The 17,034-nt window shown below is 41.4% G+C and overlaps 1 protein-coding gene across 1 annotated transcript in view; it reads right to left on the bottom strand.

Annotated features, from left to right (window-relative positions):
- kirrel3b (kirre like nephrin family adhesion molecule 3b) overlaps nt 1-17,034 on the bottom strand; it is a 150,657-nt gene that overhangs the window by 14,088 nt on the left and 119,535 nt on the right. Inside the window, exons 6-9 of the mRNA XM_076143268.1 lie at nt 12,439-12,544; nt 4,967-5,115; nt 4,671-4,798; nt 3,973-4,099 (exon numbers count right to left, since the gene is read on the bottom strand). Of these exons, the coding sequence (XP_075999383.1) occupies nt 3,973-4,099; nt 4,671-4,798; nt 4,967-5,115; nt 12,439-12,544 (510 nt within the window). The remainder of the gene's footprint in view (nt 1-3,972; nt 4,100-4,670; nt 4,799-4,966; nt 5,116-12,438; nt 12,545-17,034) is intronic.

Raw genomic sequence — 17,034 nt, 5'->3', positions numbered from 1 at the left:
TATAAGTCCCTCTGCCTCTGCCAAGGAGGTTGTGTTTTGCATGGTGTTTGTCTGAATCGGGTCATGGAGGAGTCGGCCAATTTCTGAAAAACTTTGACTCTAATCGTCATGAAATAGTCTTGTATGTGTTCCAAAACAGATGATCAATGTGCGGTTCAGGCCACAGCCACGTGTTCACATGAAACTAAAACCAGGCTGCTGTTCTGAAGATGCTGATTCAACGCAATGACAGCGTTTTCACATATTTTCAACAGTTACATGGCCAATCTTGATGATGATGATGATGATTTCAAGCTAATGATTGTCATCTACTAGTTTTCTATTGACTTTAATTCTAAGATAGCCATCATTTTATCACATACTAAGCATCGCTCTGTAAAAGTCATTATTGGTTTGATCAAAAGTGTGGTACTGCAACATAAAGTTGTTCAGACGCAGCTTTTTACAGCTCTATGTTACGGGAAGGATCCAAGACAAAAACACTCCACTCTTTCTGTTTCTCACAATTTAAAATACAATATCACATACCCTATCAAATCTGCAGCAATACATCTGCGGGAACTGATCTGCAATCACAAATAATTTCTTCTTCATCCACAATTGACGGAAACAATCAGCTTGTAAAATTAGAGAGAGATTTCTTTAGAATCTCTGTCTCACTGAAATATATACTTTGTTTTCCCCAGCCAGAGCCAGACACAATATCAAACTTCAGTAGAAACAAACACTTATCCCCCCAGACCCCTCAAGTGCTCTTACAATCAACCTGACCGTATTTCCACCAGTAAGTCTCATTTTTACTACAGGGAGCCTGTAGCTTGTATCGCCTCCTCATCGCTTTTTATACAGAATGATCCATAATGTCTACCATTAAAAAGCAGACGGTGTAAGTTTTCAATAAATAGTGTTTGTTGTCCTTTTTGACAAATACACTTTCATAGCATGAACTGGGCGATGTGCTTTAGATTGCAGAACTATGAATCTTGAAGATTCTTATTAGTTCTCAATGGCAAATTCATCCCGTAAGATTTGTACACCACAAGGGCACAACGGTGTGATAAAAGACGCAGGAGTGTAGCAGAGTGCATGGTGAGCAATGTTTCTGGTAATATTAATAGGAGAAAAACTAAAACTGTCAGGAGCAGCACCACCTCAATGAGAGATCAAGTTCAAATAGGGTTCTGTTCCAGTATTGCTTGTACACACACATTGTATTTCCTGTATTAATTAGCCCTGGAAGGTCCACGTTGGCTTTAAACCTTTTGTGTAATGATGGTAGCACCTAGGATGTTTGTTTCAAGGCTTCATTTATCCATTCCCAGGCTTTCTACCCACTTTATTTCAATATTTCTTGAGCATTATGCCATCTCTGGATATACAGAAGGCGCCTTTCAGGGCTAATTGGCCTAAAAGCTGTTGTGTTTTCATGACAACCACAATCACATTAAACAAAACCTTACTGCAGAGCTAACCGTTAAACCTGATGAGTGGATATTTTTCACACTCATTCTACTGTCTGAGGGCTTTTATGAGCACAAGCACAATGCACATGGGGGAAAGTAAGTTCAAAGTCCTCCAGAAAGTCTTTATCTAAATACGTCTAAATTTATCTGGTCAGATAAAATGTGGTTTTCTCCTTCATTAATTTGTACTTTTCTTTCTTATAGTGTGTCATTGTGGGTTTAAGCGAGGCTGGAATGCTAATTAACCAGGCAGATAAAACCGTCTGTAGAAAGGAACGACAAAAAAAAAGATTTATAACAACCCGGTACTCTGTGGGATACTGGGATCCTTTGGCCCTCTCTCTCCCTTGTTGTGGTAATGGGCTTTCTCTCTCCAGGTTGTCTAAGAATGTGTGACACTATACACACCACCGTACCCACAAACACACCTGTGGATACATATTAATTAATCCTCATTGCCGGAACACGCTGGCCTTAAATTCATGCGGGCTAAAACCCTCCCAAGCATGTCAGATAACTTCCTCCAATTCCAACTTGTTCAGAGCCAAGAAATAACCTATGCATATATATTGTATGCTATATAAATAATCACATGCATGGCTGTGCACACCCAATTTTCATACATGTAGCCGCTTGAGTAACTTTTATGAAACATGGAGGTGTTTTCATTGTGAAAATGTTTAACCAGAGTAAGCAATATGTATCCATTAGTGACTTAAACACAAACTGCCTCCCTGCGAGCTGTTTGATTATAATTAAATAACGTTCTTCCCAGGAGAAGGCAGGGATCCTCATGTCTATGTGGTAAACCACAGTGGGAGCCGGTGACATAACACCAGAGCGGAGAGTGTAAATGTGTAATTTAATAGATGGCATGAAAGAGTTGGGGGAAAACAAACAGACAAACTGCCTTTCTGACTGAATGCCGCCTGCCCACTTCCACAACTTTGACAATCTGATTCGCCCCGAGGGCTGAGCACAAGAAAAAAATGCGACTCAGGATTCCTCGTGTGGTTTTCGGAAAGAGATGAATTTCAATTATTCAGGAGGGTAAAAGGGAATGCGGTTTTTGAATGTCAAATACAAATTCAGGCTGGGAGGCTTGAGATGCAAAATAGGGGGAGGAGGAAAATAAATTAAGAAACCAGAAGACATTGAAAGAAAACTGGTTAATGCGTGAATCCAGTCAGCAGAGACCAAATAAACCTGACATTTCAGCTTTGTTATATGTTTCCCTATGTGCTCGCAGTTGTGTTGTGTTATTGCCTTTATTAAAACAATCCATCTTCCTTCTCTTATGGCATCATTTTCAAAGACAACACAATCTCCATAGTCAGATGAGAGGGAAGGGGGTTGTGTCGGGGGGAAAGAGATGCACCAAAGGAGACTGCAACACTGGATATTATGTGTCCAGTTTGTGTAGGCAGAAGAAAAGATGCCAGTATACAGTACCAGATATCAAAACAAAGGAAAACAATAGAATTACTTGTGGTTTTGCCTTAGGTCTCTTTTTTCTTTTAGCCTTTATTTCTACTGAATAACTGGCTGAGAAGACGTTTCACTCTAGTTCACACAAAGTCACGGTTCTGATCTCTCGCTGCAGGGGGTAGTGGTATCTTATTCTCTCTGATATGCAAAACAAATGTCTGGCTTCTGAAAAGAAAATATTTACGTGCACTTCCAGTTGCTTGATGTTTCTTCATCCTCAAAGCCACCATCACCGTTGCTTACAGGCAAACCCTGTTGTCTGTCTTTGAAATGTATGATTAAGCACATTCAGGCGTAGGTTCAACATCATTACCCTAGTGTCTGAAATCACTCTCTCTTGCGCTTTCTCCTATTTTCTGGCTTTTTTTTTTATGACATACCCTGTTTCCAAATGGACACAGAGAAAATAAGAGACATGTAAATCCCGCAGCTAAGAACCTGAGCCACGCTGAAGCATGCTCCATGAATATCAAGCACTGATAATGAAGTCATTTGTTTGAGAGTTGCCAGGTCTCCCACCAAGGCTGGTATTCATTAGTCAATCGGCGCCTCAGAAAACACAGCTTCCCTGTGACTCGTGCTGAATATAATTAGAATTTAAGTATACTTCACCTGTTTATGAAATGCACAGCCGTACCTTGAAAATATTAAATCTACTTATTGCTTTAGTATTTCATGATGACACTTGATGAGACACCTCCATTTGTCACATTCTTGACAGGAGAATTGATTTGCGCAGACCTCCTGGCTGGTGATTTGTGTCTTTACTTGCCTAAGAAAATTAACCTTGTCTGCAACATTGTGCCTCACTGAAGATGAGGCTGTGACATATCGAGAATTACTCTGATGGAGGTTCTGGAAATGCAGGTAACAAAAGAAAGCAGAGTATTGACACCTTGGACAAATTGCTTTTTTCGTTTTGTCGGCATTGACCTCAGACCTCCAGATACACATTTACCTTTGTGTGTATTCACCTGGGCCTGTTTGCGGGAAAACATATCAATAATTCGTTAGAACCTACCATTGACAGTAAGTGAGACCTCCTTCTCTCCTGCTCCGACTCGTGGGACCACTGCACGGCAAACATATTTCCCAGCATCCTCCTGTCTCACCGCTTTCAGCGTCAAGATGTTCTCATTGCTCAGAACCTGCGTCAAGAAAGCCAGAGATCATGAAATGAGCAATGACAGCAAAGGCACCTTCACAATTCAGGTAGCAACAAGGCAGCTCCACTGGTGGAAAAGCAAGGCAGCATATAGAGCATTTAATACCTTAAAGGGCACCTCTCCTCAATTATTAAAATCCAATTTACGGACTGAGCTCAGTGAAGTAAAGGGTTTGGCATTGGCCTTTGATGTTGACAAAGGTGGAATGAGTCAGAATTCGACACATCTCCTATCTGAGAGTGAGTCGCCAAGGAGACACTGGCAGTAACAGTCTCAGAATTTGAAGTCAATGGATATTTCATAACATGTGGTATTATCTATGATCAACTACCTACACTTTCTCCTTCAGAGAGGACCTGGAGGTACTGGAGAGCCAAAGATCATATGTGCTGAATCATTCTACTCCCACATCAATACATCAAAGTCATGAATTCTGTTGTTATTAAATAGAGTAAATGCTGCATTGGAACTGTTGCAACTCACTGCAATATTACTTTTATTATGAAAAATTACTCAGTAGCTGTATTGAGAGTAAACAGATATAGACACTCACCACTCCAGAGCCCCTCTTCATCCAGACTATGGTGAGGGAGGGATTCCCTGTCCAGGCGCAGTTGAACACAGCATCCGATCCAAGGTCCACCTGTAATGACTGTGGCTCTGCAGCCATGCGAGGACCAACTGTTGGGACAAACATCAATAACCATTCAAAATACATCCAAAAATCAAGCATCAGCTGTGGCACTTCAGCATTAAAAACACAGGCAAAAGCCATAATCGCGCTCTACGGTGTAATTTGTGTTACGGAGGCAGCGATTGGCATGAAGCATTCCTTAAGAGGACACTCACAGTAGACGTCAACATTACGGCTGATGTTGGTGCTGCCAAGCGCATTGGTAACTTCGCAGGAAACTGGCTCTGTAAAGAAGGAGTGGTCCACAATAACCTCATACGTGTCCCCGGAGACCTCCTTGATCATGCTCCCTCCTTTGGCCCACCTGATGAAAGTATTAGAGGCGAGAGGGAAGGGAAGACAGGAAATAGAAAAATTAACAGAGAGGGAAAAGGCATTAAGACAGGTTTCCACAGCGCCTTGTGTCAATAGCATTCTAAATCATCATTCTAGGGCAGGTTTCCCGTGCTGGCTTCAGCGTATTTTCGTGGCAGCACTCCATGCTGTGACAAGCTCCCTGGCGACTGAGAGCAGACAGCACGTTCCTCATTACGGCAGGCAGAGAGTGTAGAGAGAGTGCCAGCTAAGAAAAACAAATCACAAAATGACAAATGGGAAGCTCCCTAACCTTTGAAGTCGCTGTTTGACACATACTGTATTGCGCACAACAGCTGATGTTAATAAATTGACACCGGATCACATAAAGAACATCTGCTTGTGTTTGTGAATGATAGCTCCTGTGATGGGGGTACAGACACTCGCCACGTGTTTAGGTAAGACATTTATGGTGTTGACGTCTCCCTCAGCGTGGAGCGGGCCTCTCTCTGCTGCTGCCAGAGACAAGACCCATTTATAAAAGAGGCCCAAAGGCATCTCTGTCTTGGGTCTCTGGGATATTTAGGTGGTGTTTAAGGGACGCAGAATACGTCACAGATCTGAGCGCAACAGACATGCGTCCCTGTGCTCATATGGCGATCAAAAACAATGATGACAGAAACAGAGTGCGCAGAGTGTTTTGTATTCCTGGCAGTGCTAAGAGTAGGTTTCACGGAATAAGGAACTCATTTGTTTTCCACGACTAAGCTGGCCCTATGCTTGACTGAAATGCTATCATTTAAATGAGGACAGATTACCTCATTCAATCAGTAAGTGGAGTGAAGCTGAATTCTAATTGAGCTTCATGGGAATGTTTTCGTTGCACAGCAGATCTTTCCAGAATTGTGTTTTTTTTGGTGCACACAGCTGAACGCTCAGCCACACCTGTGATTCCAAAAATATCGAATTTAGGGCAGACGGGTGTTTGGCCTGTCTGCCCTCTTGTGTAACCTATCCACTGGTAGTACTCGAGTATATGTACTCGAGGGAGTGCATGGGTCAGCAAGTTAACAGATGTATACTCTGGAAAGCCTAGAGAGAGAAAACACAGAATATGCACTTTGCAAAGAATATCTGATTCTTTGAGTCCCCCCCAAGGCCACTGCAAATGAAAAGCGAGGATAAGCACAATGTTAAATAAATGATTATGAGAACCACAGTGGTAATGGTAATGATTGTCAATGTTCACATCAAATAGTTAGCTTTTTACGATGAACATCAAATAGTTTTTATACATTTTAGACGTTCCAATAAAAATAGTTATGATAACTTCTATGTCCCTTAACATACATTAGAACTCTCCCCAACGATCTAACAGTCATTTTGGGTTGTACAATAGCCTTTGGTTAGAAAAATCTCAGCTTTGATCCTTAGTAATACCATTTTCAATACAAATCTTTATCAAAAGGTCTTTGCACTGATGAACGCCGTTTGTGTGAGTGCCTGCAGTGGTCAAAGCAGAAATGAATAGCAGGAATCAAAACTGTCTAATACCTCCCTGATTGCTTTACATGAACATGATGTCTCTGCTGCTGTGGATATGAAATGTTATTAAAGATAATGACGATGATGATGGTGGTGGTGGTGACAATGATGTTGATGGCGATGATGCTAAAGATGTACTGGGTGCCAAGGAATGTGATGATTTTGCCAACAATAGAAGATGGTTGATAATTACTTTGTTGATGATGAGATGGAGTTCAGACAATAATTATGATGAAGATAACAGCAATGCTTATGATGCTACCGATGACATCAGCCACATACATGTCGCATCAGAATGTCACTGAATGCAGAGACGCATCCACATGCACTTTGCTACCTCAGAGTCGTAATGAGGTGAGCACAGATGTTGGGGCAGCAGGTCGCTCCCAAATGGAGGTTGAGACTGCCAGGTCAGGGAGCCTTTGACTGTGTTAGAGGGAGCAGGGACAGAATGCCGTCGTCTGCAGGGAGCTTGAGAACTCTGTTGGTGCACTGGGCCCTGTCCAAGACTCATGTCTAAACATAGCTCGCCCACGCTAACACAAACACCTGCATTCCCAATGGGAGGGTTACAGGGGCCAGGCGTGCTGATTCAGGAGCTGACTCACTCTGCACCGCTGTGCGCTATTTAGGGATTTCATTCAGACAAAGGCTGTGATTTTGTGTGCACGTGTGGGCATATTGACACCGCCATCACACCATAGCGATAAACAGACCTGCCGTTAATGACAGTGGTGGATGTGGAAGAGGGAGACGTGGAAAAGGGGGCAGGTTTTTGTATTTGCTGGATGTGATTAAGGCAATAAAGCAGTGACAATTAAATTAAGCAGGTATCTGTGCCATCAGCATCAAACCCTACAGTAAATCAGTCCCTACAGTTATTATCAGCATGGGTGCACACAGCACCGTTCCATTCCCCTTCACATGCATATTGATAATGGTGACTATTGAATTATCATGCAAGATAATGCAATATGAAACAAAACATGCGCACTCTGTTATAACCTGCAGTCATTTTGACATTTGCACAAAAATACTGAGGTATTATGAAGCAGATGGCTGCTGCTTTAGGACAAAATATGACAAATGTGGAAAAAGAAAAGGAAAGAAGACAAAAGAAGCAAATGAATGTGTATTTTTAGGGACATTGTTAATTACATATTCTGTAGGGAGGTTGCAAAGTTGCAGAAGGGCTTCAGAGATGAAACAATGTCATGATTTCCTTCAGCAGCAAGTAATGGGAGAACCAATGGCGATTAATTATGACTAATTGTTATTTTATCAAAAGTAAGTAATGACAGAAAAGTAATGAGCTGCTAAAAACATCCCTCAAATGAGGTTGTTTGACCAAGAATTGGGATCCAAAGATTTTCACCCAGCAGGTTGAAAAACATTGTATCTGTAGTTTTTTGGAGATTTTTTTGGAGGATTGGAAGCAGATTTAACAACCTTCCTTTCTGAAGCTATTCTGTCAAGCTAAACCAAGGGTGAGATGAGTGGATTTACAATCTCGAATCTTTGAATGTAAAGCTAGAAGAAACTGCAGCTATTTGATAAATGCAGTGTAGTAAAAAGTACCTTCATACTCAGGTGAAGTAAAAGTATCTCGAAACTGCAACTACTTCTTGTTTGTTTTGTACCTGACTATATTGTTAATGCGTGAGTTTCTGGGCTCCTGCTGCTTTTACAGACCCAGCTAATGCACTGGTGGGCATAAAAAGTGTGGTTGGGGAATATTTCCCAGGTCCAAAAACGAGAGCGCGGCTCGCTGCGAGATGAATCAATTAGCTTCCTCCGGGGTCCGGGAAGATGGAAGGTTGTGGAGATTGTAGCGTCAGTCAAAAAAACAAACCACAACAACATTATAAATATAAATGAGGAGAAGATGTCTGGATGTTATATCCTGCAGTTAATGGTTTTGTCATACGTGGAGATGAGAGACCCTTTGCCTTTGCTCATTCATTCTTTCCTTGTTTGGGTGAGTTGTTGCTATTCATGCCAGTCTAGGACACAAGAATGAATATTTTCAGAACCGCGTCTTCACCTCCTCAGACCTTGTGGCTTCTCTAGGTGATGCCTAAAACAAACACCTATTACTCTTATATCATTCACACCTTACTCACTTTACAACACTTCCATCCAAACACACACACTGACACAAATGCAGCAGATACACACACACACCCACAGACACACACACAGAGACACACACACACACGTCTTATCTGATCTTCTGACTTTGTTCCCTCTTTACTGTCCCCTTGAGCTTTGAGTGAGCTGGCAAAGGTTCAGGTATCTGGAGAAACATATATTATTCCCATCTCCCTGTTTAAAGTCTGATTTATCGAACCAGTGGCAGTCACAAGGGGGAGCAGGCAGGAGAAAGATCTGTGCCTCTGACTCGGGCCTCTACTATCTTGGGTCTGTGTCTCAAGTGTCCATTGAATCTGAGGATGGCAAAATGGTGCAATGCACATTGGGAATGGATGGTTCTCTAGGGGATCTCTAGGCCATCTGTCTACGAACTACTCTCTCCTAGTGCCGTATCTGATCTGTGGGAGACAGAGTGTATTAGCACTGAATAATGGTCACATATACTGTTTGACCAGCTTCCTGCTCTCCTCTGTGATCGTTCCCTCCTGGGGAGTATTTGTAGGGAAGGATCACACTGGGAGGTTCTCCCATGATGAAGATTCCCAGGCGGACAGGATGAGGCCCGAAAGATCCCCCTCTCTGCCATGCTCAGCGCACCAATGGTGCATGGGAGTCCTGGGGATTATAAACGTTTGCATGGGTTGTCGCTAAATTTTAAAACGGTACAAAAGGATGCAAGTACATCTGTAGTATCAAGCCTGTCCTTGAAGTGTCTGGATATTATTTCCTCCTCTGCTGGATTAGAGAAATTGGGAGCGTGAGTAGGGGAATAAAGTGCAAGAAAGTGGCTTTTTTTTTTTTTTTCTTATTTAGTCTCCCTCTCCAACCATTCTATAGTTTGACAAACTGAAAGAAAAAGTTCTCCGTCATTGCTTCTTAGTTGTTGATTTCCTGGGGAGAGCTCTGATTCTTACATTGATCCACTCATAACAATGGAGGTGAAATCCCTTTGTGGGTGAATAGAATAGAAGACCTGCCTTGGCCGTGCACCTACAAAATCAAATACAAACCTTGTTTTTCTCAATATCGCTGCTCCCCTTTTCGTTTTCAAAAGGGCAGAATCCATCAAAAAAGCAACATCTCTGTTTTGCCACCTGTGAGTGTGTTGTACATCCATTTCATTTCCCAGTACCATTACAAGATTCAGAGTCGACCAATTCCCTTTGCTATCGATTTCATTCCATTTATTCTTTGCTCGGTTTTTTAAAACCTCCCCCACAGAAAACCATCTCTTGACAAATCACCACAGCACTACACTTCTACAAGGCCACGCATGATTTTATGAGAATAATTGATCATTTGGTGGTTTTATTATAATGTACAAAGATAGCAAATGAAAAACAGAATGTGCGCTAAGGAGGACAGCAGCCACTTTCACTTTGGATTATACAGGATCATGCTGTAATCAGACCATTTTCCTTCAGTGTGTCTTTTTTTTGTTTTATTCAAATAGGATAATCAGAGAAGTCTGTAGGTGCAGTGTAAGCGTTGCGTTTGACTGGCAAATACACATACACCTACGTGTATACACAGATATTTTTGCACCCGTGTGAAAGGTGGAAAGGTGTTCTATTTATAAGGCTGCTTTAGAAAGTATCGATCCCTCTTGACATTTTCTATATTCCTTGCTGTTGCAGCTTGGATTTTAAAATAAATAAAATTATATTTAATGTGGTGGTGGTGGTGTAGTTGTGTACTTTTTTGGCAGCAGCCCTGACAAAACAGCCAACGTAAAAACACAGGAACTCTTAGCAAAGTTGCTGAAAATAAAATGCAGAAATGCCTTGCCTGAGGGTACTGAAGCTCTGTTTTCAAGATGTTCTACTGATTTTCAATGAAAATCAACTCTAGGGTTTTTCTGTAGAGGGCCACTCAAAAGCGTCTGTTTTTAAAAACTATTTTAGTGTTTATCAGTCCTCTGGTGTATAGACTTTAGCATTCTGAAAGATATTACTCTGAAAAAATGGAATGATTTTGACCACATTAGCCGTTCTAACCTCATATAAACCTCTTCGCCCTGACCACTGAAAAACATCCCTGATAGTCTTCCATTGAAATAATGATGTTAGAGAAGTTTATCTCAGTTTGTTTCAAGTTTATTTCAGATAGCTTTTTTTGCAGTAGGCTGAAATCCAATTTTGACTTTTCCTTATGTTCTTATTCATTTTTTACTTTTTTTTTTGGCAGGAGTGGATTCTCTCTACCATGCAGCCTCATGCCAGCTTTGCTTTGAGGCTGCTGCTATCTGTTATGATTACTGTCCTTACAACAATGTCTGGTTCTCTAAAGGTGCTCTTTTGCATGTTGGATCATGAAAAGTGTCTTTGCTTATCTTGCACGCTTGCTGAGTCCGGCAAAAGTGTGTGTAGATCTGTGTTTTTACTTTTTCTACCAATGTTCCTCGTGAAACACATTTTTGTGTCAGAGTTTACATTTCCAGTTTCATTCATTGCATCCATTAAATGTTAGTGTCATTTTCAAACCAGGGATGGATTGAGGAATATTAGGAATGGTTATTAACAGGTTGTTATGTGTTTCTTTAAAGGTAACCTAACAGTGAACTCGCTGAAAACAAAGCAAATAAGCATGTTTAATCATCAACTTAGCGAGTGTGATTTGATCTTCATGTTTATAAGGATCTGCATCTGGCAGACCTAAATATATGATTTGAAAGGGGACACATCACAATAGCCGCACATTAACAAATCGAGGAAACATGCCACAATCATTAATAGCGAACATGCCATGTCACTAATACATTAGATGAGGTTCAGTAGCATGCTGATGGTCCGTATTTATTTTTAATAGAGCCAGAGATGTTGTGTTTATGCCAGCTGTTCAAGTAAATTAATAACATACATTAGTCATTTATATGTATGACTGCATAATAAGGGATAAACACGATGTGCAATAGGTGTGAAATGTAAATCTCCGCTTAAATGTAACCTTACCTGATCCAGTGAAGTGCAATTGTATAACATTCCCAACACAGTATAACACAAACCTAAACACTTTATCACAAGGCCTTTCTGCCGCACACCTGAGAACACAACTCAATCTCAGCACAGCAGTAACTTTGACAGCTTCATCACATGTCCTACACATAATATTTCCAGCTTTCCTCCAACACAATGACGGGCGTTTAATGTTCAAGGGACACAATGTGACCATAAAGCAAAAAACAGGAAGAAAAGGCTTTGCAACAAATCATTGTATTCTTTTTCTGCAGCCCAGTGGAACATGACAAGTTTTCCCAAATGAATTCTGTGAGATGTATTTTCATTATATTTTTTCTCCTTCAGTGATAGTGTTTCATTGTTTTTTCCTCTTCTCTTCATTTCAGTGAGTGGGCAGATATAATGGTGTCATGGCATCATAAGAAGGTGTCTGGCAATGATTAATGCCATTAATAATGAAGTGTTAAATTTGACTTAATGTGAAACTGTATTATCTACAAACAGCATCCATGAGGGAAGAGCGCAGCTTATCATTTAAAATTCATTCCTCAAGTTCAAACTTTAACGTATCATTTTCACGAACTGTGACAGAAAAACCCACGTTAGCATCCATTACTCGTGGGAGCAATGGACACGGTTATTCTAAGAGACACACACATTTTTGTTGATGATCTCACCTGTAGAGTGTGACCGGTGGGTTTGCCTTCGCTGAGCAGTGAAATTTCACAAGGTTACCCTCCAGAACAGGCTGAGGCTCCACCGAGAGATTGACAAGAGGAAGATCTGAAACACACACATATGTACAAAGATGACAAATTACATCACTTATAGCCCCATGTAGTCAATTGTATGCACAAAACTGCGCATTGGGGTGTTGACATTCACTTACACCTCTCTCAAGACTCCGATAAGTATGTGTTTAGTCCATCCTCTCTGATTATGTCAAGTTGAAATTTGTGAGTTTACAAATCAAATCAAGTCTAAAGTCATGGAACACAACATCACTGACAAATAACTAAAAATTGTGTGTGTGTGTGTGTGTGTGTGTGTGTGTGTGTTTGTTTGTTTGTTTGTTTGTTTGTTTGTTTGTTTGTGTGTGTGTGTGTGTGTGTGTGTGGGTGGGAGGTGGGGGGGTGGGTGGTGGATTATATTACATCAGATTAGTAATCGAACTGAGTAGAAACATTCAGTTATCAATATAAAAAAGCCAAAGACACACAAAGTTAAACTTAACTACAGCCCTTTGTAGTGTGACTGGAAATAGATATGGAAGCCATTTATGTAGCTGTGCCACATGGTGATAATACACTCCAATTAAGACCCCCAGGTGAAAGTCTTTTTATGCGGCTGACACTCACAGTTAGTTGCAGTACTTTCACCAGAATAATTGGTGATTATTCCAGAAGCGCTTGAGGGCCTATTTCAATCCTTCTACCACCCACCTAAGGGTGCCCAGACTCCGTTGTTGAATAGCGTTGTAGCACAGTTCACAGGTGGGAGGGATAGGGTGCTATTTGTTTTCCATACACTCATAAAAAAAACACCATAAGGAGCAAATCAAAGGAAAACTTGACTTGATAATTAGTTTTAGTAAATGGTAATTTGCAAACAGTGAATAGCTCATGGTGTAATCCATTGCAATTACAGCAATGAACAACCGCAGTGATAGAATAGATTCAATTAATGCCATTCGTAACATAACAAGCAAACGGATTATGTACATTTAATAAACAACTTAATTCATACTAATTGACAAAGGTGGAATGCTTTTTGAAGATCCATTATAATTTACATATCAATCGTGTCCCATGTGAGCCAAAGAGCTGTTAACATCAAAGGCTAAGAATGAATTTCAAGCAGGTGAAGCTATTCGCTGGTTTATTTATTTCAGGGCTTCGCAGACACAAAGGCAGAATCGTATGCCAACCTGCATATGATAGTTGTCAGTTAAGCCATTTCAGTAACTTCCCATGAAGAAACCAAAGAACGTAATGAATATAAGGAGACTCATTAGGTATGATGAGACCTTCTTCCTCTTATTATTGTTATTTCTCTTCTAATGAACACACACATAACTTTTGAAATTCACCCACCCTGACATAATAATTGCTACGTTTCTGTGAATGAGTGGGCGTCCATAAGAATTGGAACATATCACCAGCCCTCACAGAGAAGCAATGAAACACATCTCTACTCACTAAGGTTTGTCGGAAATACCACCTTACAGCCATGAAGGGTCTAGCTTCAAATCCAGCTGAGGTCATTCTGTTCATTGTCTGCGTTGATGAGTGGGTAGGTCTATGTTTCAGATCAAGTGAAAGCTGGAACGTTATAGCCCTTTAACATGTAACAGTCATTTATCTTTATTTTCTCCAATGTCATCCATTGTGTAGCATCAGAAATATAGTGGAGGTACTTTATAACTGGGTATGTCAGAAACAATTAAAAGCAATTAATGCAGGTTAGGGAAAGGAATGTTCATGGCTGGAGATTCTTCTTTTTCTTCTAAGTAAGGTGATTCTGAAGTTGTTTGTGTGAAGAGAGACATGCCATGCTTATATACCTCTTTACCTCCTCCTACATGATTGTCTCACTACAGTCACACTGACCCTGAATGCTGCACTTGTAAACCGCTAATGGCGAATATTTGTACTGTACATAAACCCATTTAATATCACAGTCCGTGAATCCTGCTAACCTTGTTACACTGCATAGCCATAATTCTCTAATTATTTGCTCAAATGACCCAAAAAATACTTATTGCAGTATGGTATTTTGGTCTCAGTTGCAACTACTGCAAAAGTACCCTACCAACAGCTCGGATGAGTCATAAAGAGTGAGCTGGTTCTGTTTTTGTGATACAGGTGCAGCCATCTGTTTAGAAAGTGTATGAACTCTTTGCACTCCATGTTTAATGATGCTAATGCTCTAACCAGGGATTTTGTTTGGATGTGGATGAAGAGCAGTGGTGGAGCGTAGCGATCCACAGAGAACTAAAGAACATCGCAGACACTGCTGCTACTCTGCCAAACAACAATGTGTAGAGTTATGAAGAGCGATCCTCCATGCGGGGGCACCAAGTGGAGGGAAGCTGTCTTTTTTTTTACCCTGTGGCTGTGCAGATGCTCTGGGCTGGCTCAGCTGCCGCAGAGCCCGGGAGAGGGTGGGGAGGGAGGGTGGGGGGAGGGGGTGTGCTTCAGGTGCCATAGTCCTCTCTGCACTCATAGATACAGACAGACTCATCCCCCCCAAACACACACACACCCACCCCACCCACCCACCAGCCACTCTACCAACTTCAAACCCATAAACCCCACCTGTGCCAATTCTCCCCAGGCCAGTAACGAAAGCAACAACATCGAAGATCCTGGAAATCTCAAGGCCGCAGTGAGCCAACCACTCTCTCTCTACATGTCTAGCTGCCTACTGTGCGCTCGTGTGTATATGTGTAGGCCCTTTGTTTGAGGGTGAATACGTGCCTGTATGAAAGGGCATGTGGGTATATGTCATAACAAGGTAGGAAAGCTATCTGTACCTTCAGCAGCAGTGTTGGCTGTCTGATGGTTTGCCTGGTGTTTCTTTAAGCATGGTGTCGCTTAATTGTGTGGACAAGAATGTGGGCAGAGGGAATCTCAAGGGTAAAGTGACAGATGTGGCAGCAGTGGAGGGGGCAGTTAAACCCAGCAAGAAGTAACAGAAGAGACATAAAAAAAAAGAGAGATCTAGAGGTAAAGGCTGTGGTAGTAGGCGCGGTAATATCCATGTTAATTTACATACTTTCTTTTTGTGGCTGCTGTACTTTTAAATCATGCCAAAGCTTTCCTCTGGTGTTGCCGCCAAGAGAGTTCTAAAGATACAAACGCTCATTACTGTCAATTCAGCCACTAATTAAGGTTCCTCTTGGAAAACGGAGGTATAATAACTGACCCTCCCTTACAAAGACCTCAGTATCTCGCTCAGCAAGTGGTAGTGTTGTGAGAACTTTACATCAGTTTGTAAGTTAGTAATTAGGCAAGTAATGACTGATAGTTCCGCCTCCCGGCAGAACTGCGAGAGAAGAGGAACATGGGAGATACAGCAGTCAAAACTCTGCCTGTGAGGATTGTGAGCCTCACCTTTGACCCTTCCAAAATGACAGACATCTACTTAATAAAGAAGTCTGCTTGTCACTTTGATTTATAAATGCATGCGATGCCGAGGGAGTCCATTTAAAGAGACGTGTGACAGCCCATCAATATGCGAGCTTATTAATTCCACCAGTTCGTCAAGAGAGTGGCAACAAGCGAGGGAGAAGAGAAGGGATGGATGTCGAGACAGAAGGGAGGAGGGTGGGAGGGTTTGCAGTCATGGAAGCTCTGGTAAAAACAACAGGACTAATGGGGGGCTGCTGCAATAGCTGGCCGACAGCTTTTGATCGGTTAGTTCAAAGTGGAGACCAGATGGTGTTTTTTGGAACAATCCACCAACCTCTCCGTTTCCCAGAGCCTGTGCCACAATCACTTTTTCCTCCCTTTCTTAAAGCTCAATATTCACTCTCTGTGGGTCACCATGGACAGATGTTCTCCAGCAGGACCCACTTCAAACCGCGAGAGTGGCGGCTACCTCTGAATGACAGCAGAGACGTCAGCTTGTGGCTTCTAGCCTTAGCAATATGGGCATGCTGTCATATATGACTGGCTGAGTGTATTACTTGAGGGGAGAGCAGACTGAAAGACAACCTCAGGTCCAGCATCTTCATCACGACATACTCAACCATGGAGTGCACAAAATGTTGCCAATTTAATGAAGCAGATGTTTTTTTTTTGCCATCAATAAGAATTTGTATATTCCTCACAACAATGGCTATTGTTTTGCAATTCATTAATATGAATAGATCAGTAAGCATGTGAATTTTGACTACATTTATCTTTAAACAAAATATATCCAGATGTTTTGTATTGAGATTAAACGATAGGTGCAAATAAGGAAACACTGGGTAAATCTGGGTGGAAACAATCTGCAGAACAAACACAATTTGATATTTTTACTTTGAGGGACTCTGGGACATAATTAGCAGCTCATTTAGTTTGTCGGCTTGTTTTTAACTAGAAACAAAGTCACTGCCAGATTTACTGAAAACTGGTGAACAAAGTCTTTTCGCAGCAGTAAACAAAACACCTTTTTGGTGTTTGGGGAAATAAAATTGAGGTGAAAACTACCTTGATCTGTTCCTTTGAGAAAATTCCTAGTCCATACATGGTTTCTCTCTCCCTTTCAAATATCCTCTAACATTA

This window comes from Genypterus blacodes, unplaced genomic scaffold, assembly GCF_046128005.1.
Source record: "Genypterus blacodes isolate CSIRO-AG114 ecotype Tasmania unplaced genomic scaffold, CSIRO-AGI_Gbla_v1 ptg000003l_1, whole genome shotgun sequence".
In the NCBI taxonomy this organism is placed as follows: domain Eukaryota; kingdom Metazoa; phylum Chordata; class Actinopteri; order Ophidiiformes; family Ophidiidae; genus Genypterus; species Genypterus blacodes.
The sequence above is the reverse complement of the archived record's forward strand: the minus strand, read 5'-3'. Positions and strand labels throughout refer to the sequence as shown.